The sequence below is a fragment of the Lithobates pipiens genome, unplaced genomic scaffold (genome assembly GCF_037356315.1).
Source record: "Lithobates pipiens isolate NorthernLeopardFrog02 unplaced genomic scaffold, aLitPip1_a1.2 Scaffold_1, whole genome shotgun sequence".
Taxonomy (NCBI): Eukaryota; Metazoa; Chordata; class Amphibia; order Anura; family Ranidae; genus Lithobates; species Lithobates pipiens.
In genome coordinates, this window is record NW_027507685.1 from 221,854,394 (window position 1) to 221,876,828 (window position 22,435).

The 22,435-nt window shown below is 43.2% G+C and overlaps 1 protein-coding gene across 1 annotated transcript in view; it reads left to right on the forward strand.

Annotated features, from left to right (window-relative positions):
• LOC143983497 (complement factor B-like) overlaps positions 1-22,435 on the forward strand; it is a 129,107-nt gene that overhangs the window by 21,991 nt on the left and 84,681 nt on the right. Inside the window, exons 2-3 of the mRNA XM_077483258.1 lie at positions 9,902-10,093; positions 16,327-16,512. Of these exons, the coding sequence (XP_077339384.1) occupies positions 9,902-10,093; positions 16,327-16,512 (378 nt within the window). The remainder of the gene's footprint in view (positions 1-9,901; positions 10,094-16,326; positions 16,513-22,435) is intronic.

Genomic DNA, 22,435 nt, shown 5'->3' on the forward strand with positions numbered 1-22,435 from the left:
ATGTTGGCAATCTCCCCTCCTTTTTTGCCCAGTTAAATACTTTAAGGAGCTCTGGAAGCAATATTTTACTGTAATATTTATAGGTTTCCAAAGGAAGACCATCTGGCCCTGGGGATTTCTTATTAGCCATTGCTGCTACTGCGCACTGGATTTCCTCAATTGTTAATGGGGCTTCCATTATCTCATTCTCCTCCTTTGTTAGGGAAGGCATTTTGATATTCGAAAAGAACCTATCCATATCCTCGCCAACCTCTGTCCCCCGTGAAGAATACAGTTTGGCATAGAATACCCTAAAGGTATCAGTAATCACTGAGCTCTGTGCTGATATTTCTCCTTTCTCAGTCCTTATCACTGGGACAGTGGATGGCGAGGAGTTACTTCTTACAATCTGTGCCAACATCTTTCCTACTTTTTCCCCTTCCCCATATTCCACTTGTTTCTGGAACAATCTTTTATTCTCTATTTTCCTAATAACCACTACCTTGTGTTCCAGTTGTTTCTCTAACCATGTTTTTTTTTTCTCTGGGGTGGGGTTTTCTATATAGGCTCTCTCTGCTATTACTAGATCCCTTTTAACCCTATTCTCCCATTCATTAGATGTTTTCTTAACATTCGCTACCTGTTGGATAAGAATACCCCTAAGATAGGCCTTCAATGCGTCCCATATTACTCCTATCTCTGCAGACCCGCTGTTAAACTCCACAAACTCTGCCACACTAAACAGCACCCTCTCGGGGTCCCCAATTAGCTCAAACCACACTGGATTCATATTCCATACTCTTGGGGGCTTTATCCCTCCTAGATTTACCGAAACTGTCACTAGCGAGTGATCTGACACCCCTCTAGGTTGATACACTATTTCCTTTACTACACGGCTTGCCTCCTCATTCCCAAGGACTAAATCTATCCTTGAGAGTGAGGAGTATGAGCTTGAGAAACATGAGTATTGTAACTGGTCCGGGTTACGCATTCTCCATATATCAGACAGGCCCCCCTCCAGCAAAAATCGAGACAGCCGGGTCTCAGCCTCCGTTTGCATATATATTCCTGGTGGAAACCTATCCTGGCTTTTATTTATAACCTCATTAAAGTCTCCCATTACTATAACAGGAATCCCCGATTTATCCGCTATAAATTCCATCAAACAATATAAAACTTCCATTTTAAATGGGGGAGGAATGTAAACATTTGCAAAAACATACTCCTGATTTTCAATTACACAGTGTAAGAAGATAAACCGCCCTTCTTTGTCTATATTGATCTGCCGACAGGAGAACGCCACCTCTCTCCTTACCAACACGGCCACTCCCCTCGAATAAGAGGTGTGGACTGAATGGTACTGGACTTGAAATTTCCTACTCTGAATTTTTAATATAGTTTCTTTAATTAGGTGTGTCTCCTGAAGGCAGATCAATCCTACTCCACACTTTTCCAGGGTGTCAAACACTACTGCTCTTTTTACAGAGGCTCCCAGCCCTCGGACATTCCAAGAGCCAATATTCAAAACTCTGGACTGCATAACTCTAGGAGGTGTGGAAAAAGAAAAAAGAAGAGCGAAAAAAGAGTAAAACCTGAAGGCTCAAAATTAACATTTAAATTGCCTGAATTCCCTGACGTTGAGCAGAAATAATCCCTACTTCTCCCTCTATAGTTCATGCCGAGGAGGCGAATGCAAGGGGGGGGTGTAAAAAGAAAAGTGCAATCCCACTTAGTGAGTACTTTGATAAAGCTATACCATCTTTTATACTCCCTAGTGTCATCTCTTCTCAGTCTCCTCTTGTGAGCATGAGATCCAAACCTTCTGTCTACACACACCATTACCCCGTGTTTACTCATTACTTTTGAATTGACATCTATAACTGTGCGAGTATTACCTATTTCCTTTTCCTGAATTTTGTATGCTTCCATCTTCCCTGTTCCCTCCCCCCTACCCTCTCCATACCTATCTAGGTTACCCCTAGGGGTTTTTACCGTGACCGCTACACTCCCACACGTACCCTCATGCTCCCCCCTCCCCCCTCCGTCTCTCATACTTCCATCCCCACCCACCTCCCACTCCCCCCCAATACTCAACAACCCCCCCCTTTGACCCTCCCCTTTCTCAAGCATAAATTCTTACTATATTGTGTGTCATTCTCTACACCCTGACTTTAGTGTGTCATCTTCCCTTACTTCATTTACAGTGCACCCGTTACATCCCCCCTTCGCTAATCTTCCCCTCTCCCGATAAAAGAGGGAGGGGAAAGGAGAGAAAAACAAAAAGGAAAAAAGAATAAATGAAATGAAAAGGGGGTCATACACATACATATATAAAAAAGAAAAACACATCACTTCTTCAATAACTGATCTCCCTTCTCCTGCATCCATGCTTCTACCCTTGCCGGCGTGTCAAAAAATAAAGTCTCTCCCAATGCTACTACCCGTAACCTTGACGGATAGAGCAGAGCATATGTAATGTCCAGTTTCTGGAGTCTACGCTTGACTTCTATAAACTCTGCTCTGCGCTTCTGCAAATCAGGGGAAAAGTCAGAGTAAAACGAGATTTTAGCGCCCTTGTAGATGATACTCCCCATCTCCCTGGCCCTCCGAAGCAAAACAACCTTATCCCGGAAATTCAAAAATTTGATTAATACAGATCTAGGCTGACCCCCCCGATGCATAATTCTAGGCGGAACTCTGTGTGCCCTTTCAATAGCAAATTGTTGGGAGAAAGACTCTCTGCCAAACACTTCAACAAGCCATTTTTCCAGAAACTCAGCTATGTCAGAGCCTTCACACTTCTCGGGGAGGCCTACCAGTCTTATATTGTCCCTGCGGAGTCTGTTTTCCAATTCATCCAGTTTCCCTTCATATTTGCCCATCTGTATTTTTAAATCTTTGACCTCTTGATTTAATGGATACACCTCATCTTCAATCTGAGAAATTCTACCTTCTGCTGCTGTTAATCTGTCAACCGTTAACTGAAGTTCCTGCCGTATAAAGGCCAGCTCTTCTTTAATACTTCTTGTTTGATCGCATAGCTCCAATAATGATTGTTTACAAACATTAACAGCCCCAAGGACCTCCTTCAGCGTCGGCTCTCCTTCACCATTTATTGGGTGTACCAGCATGGGATCTGTCTCTGATCTTCCAATTGCACCCGCATTTTTGTTATTTATTTGTTTTACGCCTGCTTGTGACAGTTGCCCTTGACTCTTTCTATCCGTTGGAGGTTTCACTAGACTCCCCTGTCCCCCCTTGGTTGGCGTATTATCGGGAGTATGAGCATGGGCATATTTTTCCAACTTGGCCGCAGCAGCTATCCCAGCTGTTGTTGCTGTAAACTGGGGGTCTTTTTCTTTATCTTTTTCTTTGGCAGATCTCAAAGATTGCGCCCCCACATTTTCCTGCCTGGCATGCTCCTCCCCCCTCCTCCTTGCAGACATCGTTCAGATCCGCAAGTGTCCCCGGGAAGGGAAAAAAAAAACAATATCTTTTTTGAAGGGGGGTAAATTTCCCTAGGCCAAGGCGGGAAAAAAAAAAAAAAAGGAGGAGAGGTCGGCTTCAGCTACTCCGCAGTCGGTCCAGAACTTTAAGAATGAATGGGTTAATTTGAACTAATTTCTTAAAGGGAAAGCAGCAGCAGGAGCTATTTTTTTTCCAGTATATGTATTTATATATTTCTTTCTTTACTGCAACACTTTCCCCAAGGATAATACAACGTTCACAACAACTCCCCTCTTACTTCTCCTTTAAATCAGCTCAAACGGAGCAATGATGGGGGGGATCTGGCTTGAAATAAAACGTCTCTCCACAGTCACTGCATAATAATATATCTATGCCTTTTAAATTTCTTCGCTGGGTTTAGCTGACTTTTACCTGGAAGTGGCTGTGCCTCATCCCCAGTCTCAGTAATGTGGCTCCTCTCTCGAGCGGATCTCACGGGGTTTCACCTCCAGGGGCTGAGCTGAGAAATCTCTCCTCCGTTCACACTCCTCCACACACCGCCGGTGCTCGGAAGATCCCACCGCTCCGCCACACTCTGCCTCTCCCGACCATCAGCAACCACTGCTAGGCACCGCAGGTCCCCCCAGCACACCGAGCCAGAGCCTTCTCCGTTAGGGAGATCAAACGGGGATGTCACGGGCGCCGCTGATACCAGCTCCCGTCAGCGTGCAGTGAGAGCACACATCTCTCTCACACTCACTCCTCACACACCGCCGCCATCACCATCCGGTCACGCCCCCCGCCAAACAGCCCTGCTGCCTATCTTCACTCTGGATTCAACAAAAAAACACTGTAGCAGAAAAGTGACACAGTAGGTGACAATCCGCAATGTGTGGCAGGCTACGTGGCAATCCGCAATGTGTGGCAGACTACATGGCAAGTGGCAATCTGCAATGTGTGGCAGGCTACGTGGCAATCCGCATCTGGTGGCAGGCGACGTGGCAAGTGACAATCCGCAATGTGTGGCAGACTACATGGCAAGTGGCAATCCGCAATGTGTGGCAGGCGACCTGGCAAGTGACAATCTGCAATGTGTGGCAGGCTACGTGGCAATCCGCATCTGGTGGCAGGTGACGTGGCAAGTGACAATCCGCAATGTGTGGCAGGCAACGTGGCAAGTGGCAATCCGCAATGTGTGGCAGACTACGTGGCAAGTGACAATCAGCAATGTGTGGTAGGCAACGTGGCAAGTGACAATCCGCAATATGTGGCAGGTGACGTGGCAATCCGCAATGTGTGGCAGGCTACGTGGCAATCCGCATCTGGTGGCAGGCGACATGGCAAGTGACAATCCGCAATGTGTGGCAGGTGACGTGGCAATCCGCAATGTGTGGCAAGTGACAATCTGCAATGTGTGGCAGGTGACGTGGCAAGTGGCAATCCGCAATGTGTGGCAGGTGACGTGGCAAGTAACAATCCGCATTTGGTGACAAGTGACGTGGCAAGTGACAAGCCGCATTTGGTGGCAGGCGACATGGCAAATGACACCCTCAGGGCTCCCACTGATTCTGCATTATGGTGAGTAGAAATAATGCGCTTCATCCTGACACCATAACAACCATGGTGCCGTAATGATTGAAGCGCAAATACCAGCCATTTCCCATATAAATTGCCCCCAAAAAACATTTTATAGCAGTGCCCCTCCCGAGACTGGACTCTGGATCCGCCCCTGCTCTGTTATCTACAGGACTCACTTCTGACAGCTTTTCCTGATACCAAAAGAAATATGATGGCTAGAGAGGAGAGCTCCAGCACGATATGTTCGCCATCCATCCAATCTCCCCATAGAGAACAGCGGAGCTCTGACAAGTCCGTCTCTGCACAGTGATTGAAGACGGACCTGTCTTCCGCTTGCTCAGTGGGGATCAACGAAACGATCCCCTGCTGAGCTAGCAGAGTCCATCCAGCATATCCGCCCCGTGTGAAAGGGGCCTAAGGCTCCATTAACATCTATGCATGCTGCTTTTGAGCATTTCTGCTGTGCTTTTTGCTGTGCTTTCTGCATTTTTTACCGTGATTTTACTGCAATTTCCATTTTTTCATGTTTTTTTGGGGGGGGGGGTTTGTTGGGCTGATTTAAAAATGCAAAGCACAAATCGTGGCAAAATTGCGGTAAAGACGCACTACATTCTTTTCTGCAGCTTCTCCATTGAAATCTATTGAAGCAAAAAAGCAACAAAGCACAGTTTTGCGTTTAAAAAAGTCCCTGACCCTTTCCAAAAAATGCGAAGGCACAAAAATTCATTAAAAAAAACAAAACAGTAATGTTAGCCCAATTTTTTTTAATATACTGTAATGGTTAAAATGATGTTACGCCGAGTAAATGATTTTTTTTTTTCATCTTCACTTTTTGATGCACATGCACTTTTATTATTTGGGGCTTATCTTAATATTTTTATGTAAAATCAGATGAATATCTGCATTTGATCTGAGTACTTTATCACTATTTCACCTAATATCGCATATTATCGCATATTACTGCATTTTTTTTAATATAAGGAATAATCATTCATGCATAATTTATTTTTGCTGCATAGCTTCTTGAATTAGTGCACTTTATCATTGTTTCACAACATTATCACACATTGTCGCTTTTTGCGCATTGTTGTCTTTGCCTTTTTTTGCTGCATAGTTCTTTGAATTAGAGCACCAATTTTATTATCATTATTTGTTCACACCACAAAAACACATGCCAGATCTGCTCCAGATGTTTCTCTGCACGCGTGTTTTTAATGCGTTTTTGATGCATTCTGGTGCATTTTTGATGCATTTCCAGATGTATTCTAGGTGCTTTTTAAATTCTTTTTTCCTTTATTTTTACACTATACTATATATACTATACACTGGTCCAGCGCGTTTTTGATGCATTCCGGGGCATTTTTGGTTCGTTTGTGATACATTTCTGGATGTATTCTAGGTGCTTTTTATTTTTTAATTCTTTTTTTCCTTTTTTTACACTATACTATGGCCCAGTGCGTTTTTGATACGTATCGGTGCATTCCAGTGCTTTTTGATGTGTTTTGCAGACTTCCAGTGCAGGAAAAATGTTCTACTTTTTTTTTCTGGAACTGAAAAGCCCTAAAAACTGACTTCATTGGTGAGATATGCCATTGGAAACCATATAACCTCCTTTACATGCGGTTTTGATGCAAAACAGAAACGCACTGGACTGCATGTGGTGTGAACTGGCCCTTAGAGTGAGGTCACTTGCTAATGGTTGCAGCTTTTTCATGTGTATTTCATATTTAATTTTCATGCTGAGTAAATAGATACTGTCACGCTTTGAAATTGCGCACACTTGTGAAATGGCGACAAACTACAGTACTTAAAATCTAGGCAACACGTTAAAAATTTCTACAGGTTACCAGTTTAGAGTTACAGAAGAAGTCTAGTGCTAGAATTATTGCTTTAACGATCGCGGCGATACCTCACATGTGTGATTTGAACACCCGTTTACATTTGCGGGCACGACTTGCGTATGCGTTCTCTTCTACGCGCAGCACAAAGGGAAGGGGAGCCTTCAATTTTTTTTTTTTTTTATTATTTCTTTTATTTTATTTTTTTAAACTGATCACTTTTGCTGTCACAAGGAATGTAAACATACCTTGTCATAGTGATTGTCAATGACAGGTACTCTTTATGGAGCGATTTGAGGTCTATAACATAACAAATCCCTCCTTTGCACTTAAAGCTATTCAAAATGCCAAAAGCGGTATTTTGAAATACTAGGTTTTTTTTAAAATCAGCGCCATTGGCAGCCAAGTTAACTTAGAAGTGATGTCATGATGGGTTATTAGATCGGAGACCTCATTCAGGTTTTTGGCCCACCTACGGACTTATCTGCTGGCCTCCCGGTGGGACAGGAGAGCCTGGGAGAACCGCGGAAGGAAGCAGTGGGGGGGGGGGGGGGGGGGACGTCTCCTCCAGCTTCTTAGGATAACAGCCAAGCCAACCGCTGGCTCTAAAAAATGGCAGCTGCAGGCATCACTCTGCTATAACCCCTTCCAGCCATGAAGCCTATTTGCATATGGTTGGTGTGAAGGGGTTAAGTTTCACAAACACACAGTTATTTAGGGGGAGGTCATATAGTAAATATCCAGTACCAGCCTGTAATCCTCCATTACCAAACCATTCCTCACCATACAGGACTCTGATAGATGGATTGACAATCACTCCACCAGGCATGTACTGGCCATAGGGACTATAGGGAGTTTCCCGGTGGGCCGATGGCTCAGTGGGCCGGTTTCAGTGACAGCCAGTGGCATCGCTGGGGGGGGGGGACTTTTGGGGCTACAGCCCCGAATCTGGGGCCCATAGCCCCGAGTCAGTCCAGGAGTCCCCAACCACAGGGTCCCGGCCCACTACCTGCCCTCTTTCTGGTGACCCTGATGTAAGGAGGGCCTCTCTGGGTACCCTGATGTAAGCTGGAGGCTCTCTGGGGAACCTGATGTAAGAGAGAGGCTCTCTGTGGACCTGGATGTAAGGGGTTGGCTCTCTAGGGACCCTGATGTAAGGTGGATGATCTCTGGGAACTCTGATGTAAGAGGGGCTCTCTGGGGACCCTGATGTAAGGGGAAGGCTATATGGGGACCCTGATGTAAGGGGAAGGCTATATGGGGACCCTGATGTAAGGGGGGCTCTCTAGGGGCTTTTTTGCCCAATTGCGTATAGTTTATATACTGTTTTTTGCGTGTTTGCAAAATTAAAGTGGGCCGGTCTGGATGAAGTCCAGGGCCAAATTTTTGTCCCAGTCCAGCCCTGCACTCCACCATACAATTAATGTTATAACATTGTATACAAACAGATGGGGCAGCACAGTGATGTAGTGGTTGGCACTATCGCCTATCTGAAATGGGGTCACTGGTTCAAATCCTGACCATGACACCATCTGCCTGGAGTTTGTATGTTCTCCCTGTGCCTGCATGGGGTTTCCTCCCACACTCCAAAAACATGCTGGTAGGTTAATCAGATCCTGTCTATAAATTGGCCTTGGTATGTGTTTGTAAGTGCTTCAGGACCCCTCAGGGTAAAGGACTGTGCTATATCAAGATGCAACTCAACTTTCAACTCTTTGTGCAAAACTGCTTCAAAACACTTGCCCTCTGGAAGATTTACCTGCCTTCCTGACCAGGCCACTTTTTGCTATACGGCACTGCATTACCTTAACTGATAATTGCGCAGTCATGTGGTGGTCATGTAATTTTTTTTCCCCACAAATAGAGCTTTGGGAAAAAGTGAAAGAACCCGTAGGCCCGAACGACCAGCTGGCACCACCACCAGCTGTCCAGAGACCCGAACGATGCTTCGATCAGATCTAGTAACCCAAAAGCGAAGTCATAACATAATTTCAAGAGTAATAGGCGCCAATTAAAAAAAAAATGACAGCATTTAAAACAACCAAACTTGCCGTTTTGAATGCTTTTAAGTGGATTTGGGATCTTATAGACCCGAAAAGGCACAAAGCTTGAGTTTTTGAAAAGTGGAAGAAGTTTCAGCGAATTTATTACAAATTGGCTCATCCCTAATTATGTCATATAGGTGGTCAGTAGCAGAATCACTAAAATCACTGCTCCTGAAAAAACTGGCATTTTAAAAATGTATTTTTGCATTGATACATGTTACCTGGGGTAGGACCTGGGTCCCCAAACAATTTTACGGCAATAACTTGCTTATAAGCCTTCGGAATTAGCACTTTTGATTTTTCACGTTTGTGTCCCATAGACTTTAATGGTGTTCGCACAACTAACGGGGGGGGGGGGGGGGGGGGATTGTTCAGCTCATCCCTACTACACAGTATGTAAAAAAAAATTCTATGTATATAATATAAAAAAAAATCTTAATTTTCAAAAAATTGTGACAAAAAATTACTACTTCAAAAAATTCGCCATGCCTCTTACTAAATACCTTGGACTGTCAATTTCCAAAAGGGGGTAATTTGGGGGATATTTGTACTGTCCTGCCGTTTTCAGGCCTCAAGAAATGAGCAGTCAGTACATCAGGACTGACACATTTTCAGATATAAATACAGTTTATAAACACTGATTTGGGTTATTTTTACCAAAGGAATATAGTAAAATACTGTTTGGCCTACATTTATGAAGAAAGATTATTCATTTTCAAAAATTAACAAGAAAAACACGTTTTTTTTTTTTCAAAACTTTCGGCCTTTTTTGGTTTAGCAAAAAATAGAAACCCCAGTGGTGATTAAATATCACCAAAACAAAGCTCCATTTGTGTGAAAATTATCATTTAAAGTGTGACAGCACTGCCTGGGCAGGAAGAGCATGAAAGTGCCTATACTGAAGTGGTTAAAACATTCACTGTGCAATCCCAATACATTCACGTGAAAATCAGAAAAGGGTTACATTTTAATTTACAGAGCAACAAGCTTTAGATATCCTCTCTCTCGTTCCAGTGTATGGTGCTGCTCCTGCAGTTCAGTGTGACCTTAGTAAAGTGGCTATTACTGGTGGCAACTACACAGTAAGTGAAGATGACAAAGTGGAGTACAGATGTCCAAAAGGAAAGTATCCATTCCCAGCAGCTACAAAGGAGTGCCAGTTGAACGGGCAATGGACAAATCAGAAGCACAAAGCTGTATGTAAAGGTAATAATCACCCGCTGACCATTTCGCTTCTGTGCTTTGTTACTGCCTGTTCTCTCCTATGCTTTGGTACTGGCTGCCCCCGCCAATGCCTTGTTACTGCCTGTCCTCTACTATGCATTATTACTGCCTGTACCCTTCTGTGCCTTGTTACTGTCTGCCCCATGCCTATACTTTTTCTGTTGCTACCCTCCTGTGCTGTCACTGCCTGTCTCCTCCTATGCTTTGTTACTATCTGCCCTCACCTATTCTTTGTTACTGACTGTCTCCTCCTATGCTTTGTTACTGACTGTCTCCTCCTATGCTTTGTTATTGTGTGTCTTCTCAATTTTTTTTTTTCTTCCTGGAGTGGGGCTTTAAGAAACTGTATAGAGGCTTAGCTCTCCATCATTTAACAAAAACAAAAAATCAGTTGTGTGTGCTGATCCCAATGTTAATAGAAAAATAAATGTATTTATCACATCGTAACATATGGTGGTCTTTTTTTAAAACTTCACTGTGAATATATGAATTGCACAGCCATCATGAATTATTCCCATATGGTGTCTAATATGTGTATTTCCTTTGATCGTCAGCTTCTTTTTAAAAATACCTCATTATGGCCAATAGATGAAGCCAATTATCATAGGAAATATACATATTAGACAAAATACAGTTACTAAAAAAAAATAACACTCCAAAACTTTGCACTACTTTTCTTTTACCCTTGACACACTGTCAAATATATATATATATATATATTGTGGCAGCACGCAGGTAAAGTCACCTGGTTGTTTCCAGGATGGGAAATATGTGTGCCCTAGATTCAGGCTTTATGCAGACCTTTACAATTAGAGGGGAAGAGTTAATGAGCCCAGCTGAAGTAAGTGGGCTCATTAAGACCTCTACAAAAAAAAACCAGCATGCTTAGGGAGATGCTCCATCCTGGAACCAGTTTTTGTGTTGTATAGACTGGGGAGTGTGACACCTGTTCTGTGCGGTGAGTTAACGCCTGTGTGGCAAACCTCTACAACAGGGACAGGGACTGGGGCAGCACAAGGCTGCTCTCAGTTGTTAGACAGTGAATCTAAGTGTGTAGTTAGAGGTCAAGCTGACCAGGATTTATTTTCATGTTTTATTTTTGTTTGGCTGTTATATGTATCACTGCATGTAGCATGAATAAACCACATCTTTTGTTTTTTTGCACCTACAACGCTGTCTGCTGTGCCTGATTTTGTGTTGTGAACCCATCCAGGGGGTCACACACACCCGCTGCCGAGCTAACCCCTCACAGTTGGTGGAGAATTTTGGCAGTTTTTTTTTTCAATTTTTTTTAAAGGCCAGCATGGAGGAGATACTGAGACAGCTGGCTCTAGCAAATGCAAACCAGCAGCAAGCAAATGCAAATCAGCAGCAAACAAATGCAGCTTTACAAAAGAGCCTTGCAGATCAACAACAGAGCCTTGCAGCCCAGCAGAAAGCTCACCAGCAGAGCCTGGAAGCTCAGCAACAAGCACAGCAGCAATCTGAAGCCCGCTTTATAGACCTATTGCAGAAACAAGAGCAGAATTTTCAACAGAAAATAGAGACATTAATACAGCAACGTCCGCAGACCAATGAAGCAAGTGGTTACAATAATACCGCATCCTTTGGTGTGAGCCGTTTATTGACAAAAATGACTGGAGAGGATGATCCGGAGGTGTTTTTGACCACATTTGAAAGGACTGCTGAAAGGGAAAAGTGGCCTAAGGAGCAATGGGCTGGACTGGTGGCCCCTCTGTTAACTGGGGAATCGCAGAAAGCTTATTATGACCTAGAGCCTGACCAAGCAAAAGACTTGTGGTGCTAAAAACAGAAATACTGGCACGGCTGGGTGTCACCCTGGCCGTCCGGGCTCAGCGTGTGCATAATTGGACTTTTCAGGTTGGAAAACCCCCCAGGTCTCAAATGTATGATCTCATTCACCTGAGCAGGAAGTGGCTGCAGCCAGAGACTTTGACCGCACCAAACATTGTGGAACGTGTTGTTATGGATCGTTTCCTGAGAGCTCTTCCTACTGCCATCCAAAAATGGGTAAGCCATGGAGACCCAGAAAATGCAGATAAACTTGTGGATCTGGTTGAGAGGTACTTGGCTACAGAGAACCTGACCACCTCTTCCAGGGACTCACGGACTTTCCACCCTAAGACCAGATCATTCCCAGTGGCGGGTAAGATGACTCCAAGGTGTGAGGGTGGAGAGAGTGAGAGGGTGGGAGTTCTACCTAAGGTCTGGCGGGAGCCGCCCAGGAAGCCCATGCTGCAAGAGACAGCGAAAAAGATTATTTGCTACCGCTGCCGGCAAGAGGGACATATTGCAGCCAATTGCCCCGTTGTGGATGAGCCTATGCAATGTGACTTTATAAGGGAGAGACGTCAGTCGCTGTTTGCGACAGTTGCATGCACTGCCATTCGGGGACCTGAGAAACATTTATGTAAAATGTGTATTAATGGTAGACATGTTGATGTGTTGCTAGATTCAGGTAGCCTGGTAACATTGATAAAAGCTGAATTAGTTACTACAGAGGTCTCTGGGAAGAACAGGGTGGCTGTTATTTGTGTGCATGGGGACACCCGAGAGTATCCTGTAACTTCAGTGTTTTTTGAGACCCCCAAAGGTAACCTCTCTCATCAGGTGGGGTTAGTGTCTCACTTACCACATGATGCTATTGTGGGAAGGGATTTTCCAAAATTCTGGGAACTCTGGGATTGTCCTGAGCCCCCCACTGGTGCCCCTATAAACCAGGAAGATGACCAGAATTCCTCTGGGAGTGGTGAGGACTCTCCTGAATTTCCCTTGTCGGTATTGGCGGGGGAAACTCGAGAAACTGGGGAGGAGCCAACATCCTCAGATGAAAACATGCCGTCTGTGGAGTTTTCGGATCTTGAGGTTCACAGGGAAAATTTTGCCACAGAACAGTTAAAAGACCCCACCCTAATAAAGGCACGGGAAAATGTGGTGAAAATAGATGGCGAGTTAGTGAACCCAGATAAGACTTGCCCTTATCCTTCACTATGGAAAGGGACCTGCTGTATCGAGTGGCTCAAAGGGCAGAAGAAACCATTGAGCAACTTGTAGTGCCCAAACCTTACAGGAAGTTGGTGTTAGAATTGGTTCATGGGCACATTCTGGGAGGTCATCTGGGGACAGAGAAAACCAGAGAGAGGGTATTGCAGAGATTCTATTGGACTGGGGTCATGAAGGAAATAGAAAATTATTGTTCCTCCTGCCCTGTGTGTCAGAAGTCGGCACCTATGCCACATTTCCGTAACCCGCTGGTACCTCTTCCTATCATTGAGGTCCCCTTTGAAAGGATCGCAATGGATTTGGTAGGTCCGATAATGAAGTCCGCCAGGGGCCACCAGTACATTTTGGTTATATTGGACTATGCCACCCGTTATCCGGAAGCAATTCCTCTCCGAAATACCTCAGCCAAAACCATAGCCAAAGAGCTATCTCTTGTTTTTAGCCGCGTGGGTATTTGTAAGGAACTGCTTACGGACCAAGGTACACCCTTTATGTCCCGGGTTATGAAAGAATTATGCAAGTTGTACAAAGTGACGCAATTGCGTACATCTGTGTATCACCCCCAAACAGACGGGTTGGTTGAAAGATTCAACAAAACCCTTAAACAAATGTTAAAGAAGGTGGTGGATAGAGATGGAAAGAATTGGGACTGTCTAATACCCTATCTAATGTTTGCCATTAGGGAGGTACCCCAATCCTCTACGGGTTTCTCACCCTTCGAGTTGCTCTATGGGAGACACCCAAGAGGGCTGCTGGATATCGCCAAGGAAACTTGGGAAAATGAGAGTTCTCCTCACAGGAGTGTGATTGAGCATGTCGCCCTGATGCAAGATAGAATTGCACAGGTAATGCCAATTGTAAAGGAGCATTTAACCCAAGCGCAGTTAGCACAGCAGAGAGTGTACAACTGTGGGGCCAAGACCCGTACTTTTTCCCCGGGGGATAGGGTCTTGGTGCTAGTCCCTACGGTTGAAAGCAAATTTCTGGCCAAATGGCAAGGTCCATATGAACTAATTGAAAAAATTAGTGAGGTGAACTACAGGGTTAGACAGCCAGGAAGGCGAAAGCCGGAGCAGATCTATCACGTCAATCTGCTGAAAGCCTGGAGGGATAGGGAATCCCTAGTCGCAGAGACTTTGTCACAAGTACAGCCTGATTGCTTAGTTCCTGAGGTTGGAATAGCAGACACCTTATCGAAACCCCAACAGGAGGTTAAAGAGTTTGTACTTCGTAACAAAGAGATTTTCTCTGAGCTTCCGGGACAAACATCTGGCGTAGAGCATGACATTATCACCCCGCCAGGAGAAAGGGTAAAACTAAAACCTTATAGAATACCAGAGGCCCGACGGGAGGTTCAAAGGATGTTGGAATTGGGTGTGATAGAGGAGTCCCAGAGTGACTGGTCCAGTCCTATCATACTAGTGCCCAAACCTGATGGGAGCTGGCGGTTTTGTAACGATTTTCGACAATTAAATAAAGTTACAAAATTTGACACCTACCCCATGCCGCGTATAGATGAGTTGATTGACCGGCTGGGAACAGCCCGATATATGACAACTCTTGATCTCACCAAAGGCTATTGGCAAATTCCCCTGGCCGAGTCGGCCAAGGAGAAAACTGCGTTTGTAACCCCAGATGGGACATTCCAATATAAGAGAATGCCGTTTGGGTTACAGAATGCACCGGCAACATTCCAGCGGAAAATGGATAAGATTCTGAGGCCCCATCAGAAATATGCTGCAGCTTACCTGGATGATGTGATTATCCATAGCACAGACTGGGTCTCACATTTGCCAAAAGTACAAGCAGTCCTAGACTCTATCCGGGAAGCTGGGTTTACGGCCAATCCAAAGAAGTGTACCATTGGACAGAAGGAGGCCAAATATCTTGGGTACACTATTGGGAGGGGGGTGATAAAACCCCAAGTCAATAAAGTCGAGGCCATACAGAGTTGGCCACGTCCCAACAGCAAGAAACAGGTACGAGCCTTTCTGGGAATCGCTGGTTATTATCGACGATTCATTCCCCATTTTGCTTCTCGGGCTGTGCCCCTCACCAACCTGACAAAAGGGAAAGAGTCGGTCATGGTTAAATGGTCCCCAGAGGCTGAAGAAGCATTTCAGTCCTTAAAAACAGCCTTATGTAGCCAGCCAGTGTTGTACTCACCAGACTTCTCTAAGGACTTCGTGGTACAAACTGATGCATCAGACGTTGGGTTAGGAGCAGTGTTATCCCAGGTCTGGAACGGGGAAGAGCACCCAGTCATTTACCTCAGCAGGAAGTTGAAGTCCCATGAGGTAAATTACGCCACGATTGAGAAGGAATGTTTAGCAGTGAAGTGGGCTCTAGATTCCCTTCGGTACTATCTGCTAGGTAGGCACTTTGACCTGGTGACTGATCACGCTCCTTTAAAGTGGATGGCTCAAAACAAGGAGACCAATAGAAGGGTAAATAGGTGGTTCCTGGCCCTACAAGAATTTAACTTTACAGTTAAGCATCGCCCTGGTGTTAAAATGGGGAATGTGGATGCTTTGTCTCGGATACATGCGTGTCTGACTGCTTGTGTTACAACCCCAAGGTTGAAACAAGAGGGGGGGGTATGTGGCAGCACGCAGGTAAAGTCACCTGGTTGTATCCAGGATGGGAAATATGTGTGCCCTAGATTCAGGCTTTATGCAGACCTTTACAATTAGAGGGGAAGAGTTAATGAGCCCAGCTGAAGTGGGCTCATTAAGACCTCTACAAAAAACCCCAGCATGCTTAGGGAGATGCTCCATCCTGGAACCAGTTTTTGTGTTGTATAGACTGGGGAGTGTGACACCTGTTCTGTGCGGTGAGTTAACGCCTGTGTGGCAAACCTCTACAACAGGGACTGGGGCAGCACAAGGCTGCTCTCAGTTGTTAGACAGTGAATCTAAGTGTGTAGTTAGAGGTCAAGCTGACCAGGATTTATTTTCATGTTTTATTTTTGTTTGGCTGTTATATGTATCACTGCATGTAGCATGAATAAACCACATCTTTTGTTTTTTTGCACCTACAACGCTGTCTGCTGTGCCTGATTTTGTGTTGTGAACCCATCCAGGGGGTCACACACACCCGCTGCCGAGCTAACCCCTCACAATATATATATATATATATATATATATATATATATATATAAAATTAGTTTTGCTTCTTCTTAATCTCTATAGATGTTGAGTGCCCTAAGCCAAGGATACTTCAAAATGGAGAGTACTTTCCCCAAGAAAAGAAATACTTTGTGGGCGATGTCCTGAATTTCCAGTGTTGGGGAGGATTTACATTGATGGGCTCTGAAAACCGCACATGTCAAGAGAACGGGAAGTGGAGTGGGGAAACAACGATATGTGATGACCAAGGTAAAAATTGCAATCCAAAAGGCGATGGTAGAGAAAAAACACTCTGACCCCATAGCAAATGTACTGTAACAAATACAGTAGATAAGAAGTGAACATGGACAGTAAAGTATTAACATATCCTTAAAGTAGAATTCCAGGCTATACCTAACATCTTAAAAATGCTCTCTCAACCCTCCTAACACCTATGCTGACCTGTGTGAGAAAGATGTATTGTATATACTTATCCATTTTCAGACCGCTCTAGTCTGGTCACTTGATCCATCTCCCCTGTGTCAGCCAGTTGCATTTGCAGGGGAGAGGTGGGAGCGCCAACAATGGATGGTCCATAGGATCCTATGGGTGACGTCATAGCTCCCGGGCATCACCAGCTGTTGAGCGTTCTCTTCTCTCCTGCAGCCGGTGCTGACTGACTCGGGGGAGATCAGGTAAATGGACCAGAGTGGCCTAAATAGAGGTAAGTATATACAGTACATATAACACAGGTTAGTTGGCATAGGTGTTAGGAGGGGAGGGGGGATTTTTAAGATTAGTCTGATACACTCCAAAATTCCACTTTAATAAGCAGTTACAGCATCTCACAAGTGAGTACACCCCTCACATTTTTGCAAATATTTTATTATATCTTTTCATGTGACAACACTGAAGAAATTACAATTTGCTACAATGTAAAGTAGTGAGTGTACAGCTTGTATAACAGTGTTAATGTGCTGTCCCCTCAAAATAACTCAATGAACTGCAATTCATGTCTAAACCACTGGCAACAAAAGTGAGTACACCCCTAAGTGAAAATGTCCAAATTGGGTCCAAAGTGTCAATATTTTGTATGGTCACCATTATTTTCCAGCACTGCCTTAACCCTCTTGGGCATGGAGTTCACCAGAACTTTACAGTTTGCAACTGGAGTCCTCTTCCCCTCCTCCAAGACGACATCACAGAGCTGGTGGATGTTAGAAACCTTGCGCTCCTCCACCTTCCATTTGAGGATGCCCCACAGATTCTCAATAGGTCTTGGATCTGGAGACATGCTTGGCCAGTCCATCACCTTTACCCTCAAGTTCTTTAGCAAGGCAGTGGTTGTCTTGGAGGTGTGTTTGGAGTTATCATGTTGGAATACTGCCCTGTGGCCCAGTTTCTGAAGGGAGGAGATTAGTCTTGTCTTCAGTATGTCAGACACAGTACATGTTGGCATTCATGGTTCCCTCAATGAACTGTAACTCCCCAGTGCCGGCAGGACTCATGCAGCCCCAGACCATGGCACTCCCACCGCCATAATTGACTGTAAGCAAGACACACTTGTCTTTGTACTCCTCACCTGGTTGCCGCCACACATGCTTGACACCATCTGAACCAAATGGGTATATCTTGGTCTCATCAGACCACAGGTCATGGTTCCAGTAATCCATGTCCTTAGTCTGCTTGTCTTCAGCAAACTGTTTGCAGGCTTTCTTGTGCATCATCTTCAGAAGAGGATTTGATGCAGTGTGCTGCGTATGGTCTATCGTCTATTTTGAAAAGACAACCTCTGGATATGATGAGCACATGCACTCAACTTCTTTGGTCGATGGCAAGGCCTGTTCTGAGTTTAACCTGTCCTGTTAAACCGCTGTATGATCTTGGCCACCATGCTGCGGCTGTTTCAGGGTCTTGGCAATCTTCTTATAGCCTAGGCCATCTTAATATAGAGCAACAATTCTTTTTTTCAGCTCTTTAAAGAGTTCTTGGCCATGAGGTACCATGTTGAACTTCCAGTGACCAATATGAGGGCGTGAGAGCTATAACACCAGATTTAATACACCTGCTCCCCATTCATACCTGAGACCTTTTAACGAGTCCCATGACACCAGGGAGGGAAAATGGCTAATTTGGTCCAATTTGTACATTTTCACTTAGGGGTGTACTCACTTTTGTTGCCAGTGTTTTAGACACTTCAGCCCCGGAAGGATTTGCCCCTATAATGACCAGGCCATATTTTTGCTATACGGCACTGCGTCGCTTTAACTGTCAATTGCACGGTCGTACAGCTCTGTACCCAAACAAAATAAATGTCCTTTTGTTACCCACAAATAGAGCTTTCTTCTGGTGGTATTTGATCACCTCTGTGGTTTATTTTTTGCGAAATATAAACAAAGACAACAATTAAAAAAAACACATTATTTTACTTTCTGCTATAATACATATCCAAAAAAAATATAAAAAACCGAATTTATTCATCAGTTTAGGTTGATATATATTCTACATATTTTTGGTATTGACTGGTTTGTGCAAAAGTTATTGTGTCTACAAACTATGTGATAGATTTAGGGACTTTTATTTTTTTTTTATTGTTTTTTACTGGTAATGGCAATGGTCTGTGATCTTTAGCAGGACTGCAACATTTCAGCTGACAAATCTGACCCCAAATTACACTTTTTGGGGACCACTGACATTATTACATTGATCAGTGCTATAAAATGCACTGATCAATGTAATTTTGAAGGGGTTAAAATTAGGGAGCGATCAAGTTAAGGGTTAAGTGTGTTCCCTGGGTGTGTTCTAACTGTAGGGGGGATGGGCTTACTGGAACATGATAGAGATCACTGTTCCCAATCACTGGGAACAGTAGATCTGCCATGTCATCTGGCAGAATGGAGAATTGCCTTGTTTACATAGGTAGTTCCCCACTCGGCCTCCCCTCCCCTCACCGTGATCGTGGGTTGTCGGCAGACATTGAGTCTGCGGGACCCGTGGACACGCTCCTTTGGTGCCCGCTATCCTTCTTGCATGAACCACGCAGGAGAGCCGACCTGTCATAGTATATCTGCGTGAGCTGTTAATGGCTGTGTGAGTTATTTTGAGGGGACAGCAAATTTACACTATTATACAAGCTGCACATTCGCTACTTTACATTGCAGCAAAGTGTCATTTCTTCAGTGTTGTCACATGAAAAGATGTAATAAAATATTGACAAAAAAATGTGAGGGGTGTACTCAGTTTTGGGGCCTGAAGATTCATTAAAAACTACCAAACATATATTTTCTGAAACAGACACTCTGGAGAATAAAATAGCGGTAGTTACAATTTTTGATGTCATACAATATTAGCACAGAAGTTTATGAAATGCTAAATTTCACAGAAGCAAATTTTAATACAATATACAGTAAAGATGAGGTTGTGCTGAGCAAATATATTAACAATATGTCAAGGTTTAAAATTGTGTGCGCCCATGAAACGGCAAGAAACTTTGGTACCACATTTTTTCCATTGGTGATGCTCTAAAAGCCCCAATAAGTCAGCAGTTTAGCATTAACCATGAAAAATTGACCTAAAATGATTGCTCTCACTCCAGCTTGTGTGGTAATATGTAACATTAGTATCACAATTGATGTTTTTATGGGTAGGTAACACTGATGAGGGTATGTGGGGGTGCAAAACATTTTTTTTTGTGGGGTTTTAAGTGCTTCAGTATATTCTTTTTTTTTTTTTTTTTTTTTTTCTGTAAAAAAATAAATCACTAAGCTTTATTTTTCATTATATAGTGAGCAAAAAAGAGTACTGAAAACAGCAGGGGCAAGTATTTTTGAACCAGCGCTTACAGGGGTGTGTGGAAGCAATCGGGAGGTAAAGGGGCAGTACAAGGGTTAAACCATAAGGAAAAAAGGGGGGGGGGGAAGGAAAGGGGACAAGGAGGATCAAGACTAGGCAGACTTTTAAGGTACCCAGAAATTTTGCATTTCTCACACATTTGAAATGAAGGGTCTATCATTTTTTTTATAATATGTGGATTTTAAATGATAGAGACAGACTATCAAACAAAAACCCAGAAAAAAACACAAAACAAATGCTATAAAATATGTTGCAGTTCCGTGAGTAAAATAAGTATTTGATCCCCAAGCAAAACATGACTTAGTACGTGGTGGAGAAACACTTGTTGGCAAGCACAGATGTCAGGCATTTCTTGTAGTTGGTTACCAGGTTTGCACACATCTCAGGAGGGATTTTGGTCCAATCTTTTTTTCATAGATCTTCTCTAAATCCTTAAGGTTTCTTGGTTGTCACTTGGCAACTTGAAGTTTCAGCTCACTTCATACATTTTCTATAGGATTATGGTCTGGAGACTGGCTAGGCCACTTCATGGCCTTAATGTGCTTCTTTTTGAGGCACTCCTTTGTTACCTTGGCTTTATGTTTTGGGTCATTGTCATGCTGAAAAACCCATTCACGACCCATCTTCAATGTTCTGGCTTGGGGAAGAAGGTTCTCATCCAAGATTTTACAATACATCCACTGGCCCTTCAATGGGGCAATGTCGGTCTGTACATTTAACAAAGAAACAGCCCCAAAGCATGTTTCCACCTCTCTGCTTGACTGTAGGGATGGCGTTCTTAGGGTCATAGTCAGTATTTCTCTTCCTCCAAACACGGCGAGCTGCCTTCCTCAAGAAGGCATATATACAGTCATGCCAATGGGCAAACTTACAAAATCTGCAGGGGATCAAATAATTATTTTACCCACTGTATTGAGTTCACCCGGAAGTTACCCCATTTCGGGATTACCTCCTGGAATTACATTATAACATGCCAGATTGTTATCTTTAGGGGGCATCTCCCCATGCTCCCTTTATCGGTTCTGATTTACTAGATGTATGCATTTCGTTCTGTTCCGAATCGAAATTCGGACAAATTTTTCATACATACGTATACATCTGAACCTCTGAATTACAAAAGTAACAAATTTAAACAAATCCAAAATAATAATTCAAATAAAAAAAGCAAACAAAATTTTTGTCCAATTCGAAAACAAATTTGAAAAATAGAAATCGAGTTTAGAAAAAATACAATAAAATATAATATAAAACAAGCAATAGAATAAAAATAAAAGAATAGTAAAGAATAGAATAGAATTTAATAGAATGTAATAAAATAGAACATGACCATCTTCCGAAATTCAAATTCTGAATAGTATAAATTCAAATTCGAGAATAGATTGGAATATTCAAAACAATGGAAACTAAAATAGAAAAGAATAGAAAAACAATAGAACAGAATAGAATAAAATATAATATATATTATATTTTATTCTATTCTGTTCTATTGTTTTTCTTTTCTATTCTAATTTTTTCTATTCGAATTTGAATTCATTCTATACGAAATTCGAATTTCTTATAGAATGAAATCGAATTTGAATAGAAAAGATTGGAATAGATTAGTTTTGCATTCAAAAACATTTTGACCGAATTTCGAAAACAGTCGGTCAAATTAGAAAAGTTTCATCAAATTAGAACAAATTCTACCGCGATCGAAAAAAATTTGACCGAATTCGAAAAAGTTAACTATATATAACCATTTTCCAAAATTCTAATTTCATATAGAATAGAATAAAAAATAATCAAAGAATAAACTAGAAAAACAATAGAACAGAATAGAATAAAATATAATATAATATATATTTTATTCTATTCTGTTCTATTGTTTTTCTAGTCTATACTTTTCTATTTCTATTCAAATGTTATATGGGCTGTGTCCTCCAGACACAGCCAATCACAGATGAGGGTATAGGGCCAATCACAGCAGCCCTCTACCATGTGATCAGCTTTATCCAATCCAGTGTTACAAGGGACATGTACATAGATGAGGGCACTGATTATCAGTGCAGCCTCATCATTGCCCATCAGTGTTGCCTATCAGAGCCCATCAGTGCTGCGGCTGCCCACCAGTAACCCCTCATCAGTGCCACCTATCTGTGCCCACCAGTGCCACAGATCAGTGCAGCCCATCAGTGCCACCTATCAGTGCCTATTAGTTCTGCCTATCAGTGCCCACCAGTGCCGCATATCAGTGCAGCCTCATCACTGTCGCCTTATCGGTGCCCATCAGTGCAGCCTATCAGTGCAGCTCATTGGCGCACATCAGTGAAAGAGGAAAAATTACTTATTTGTTACATCATAT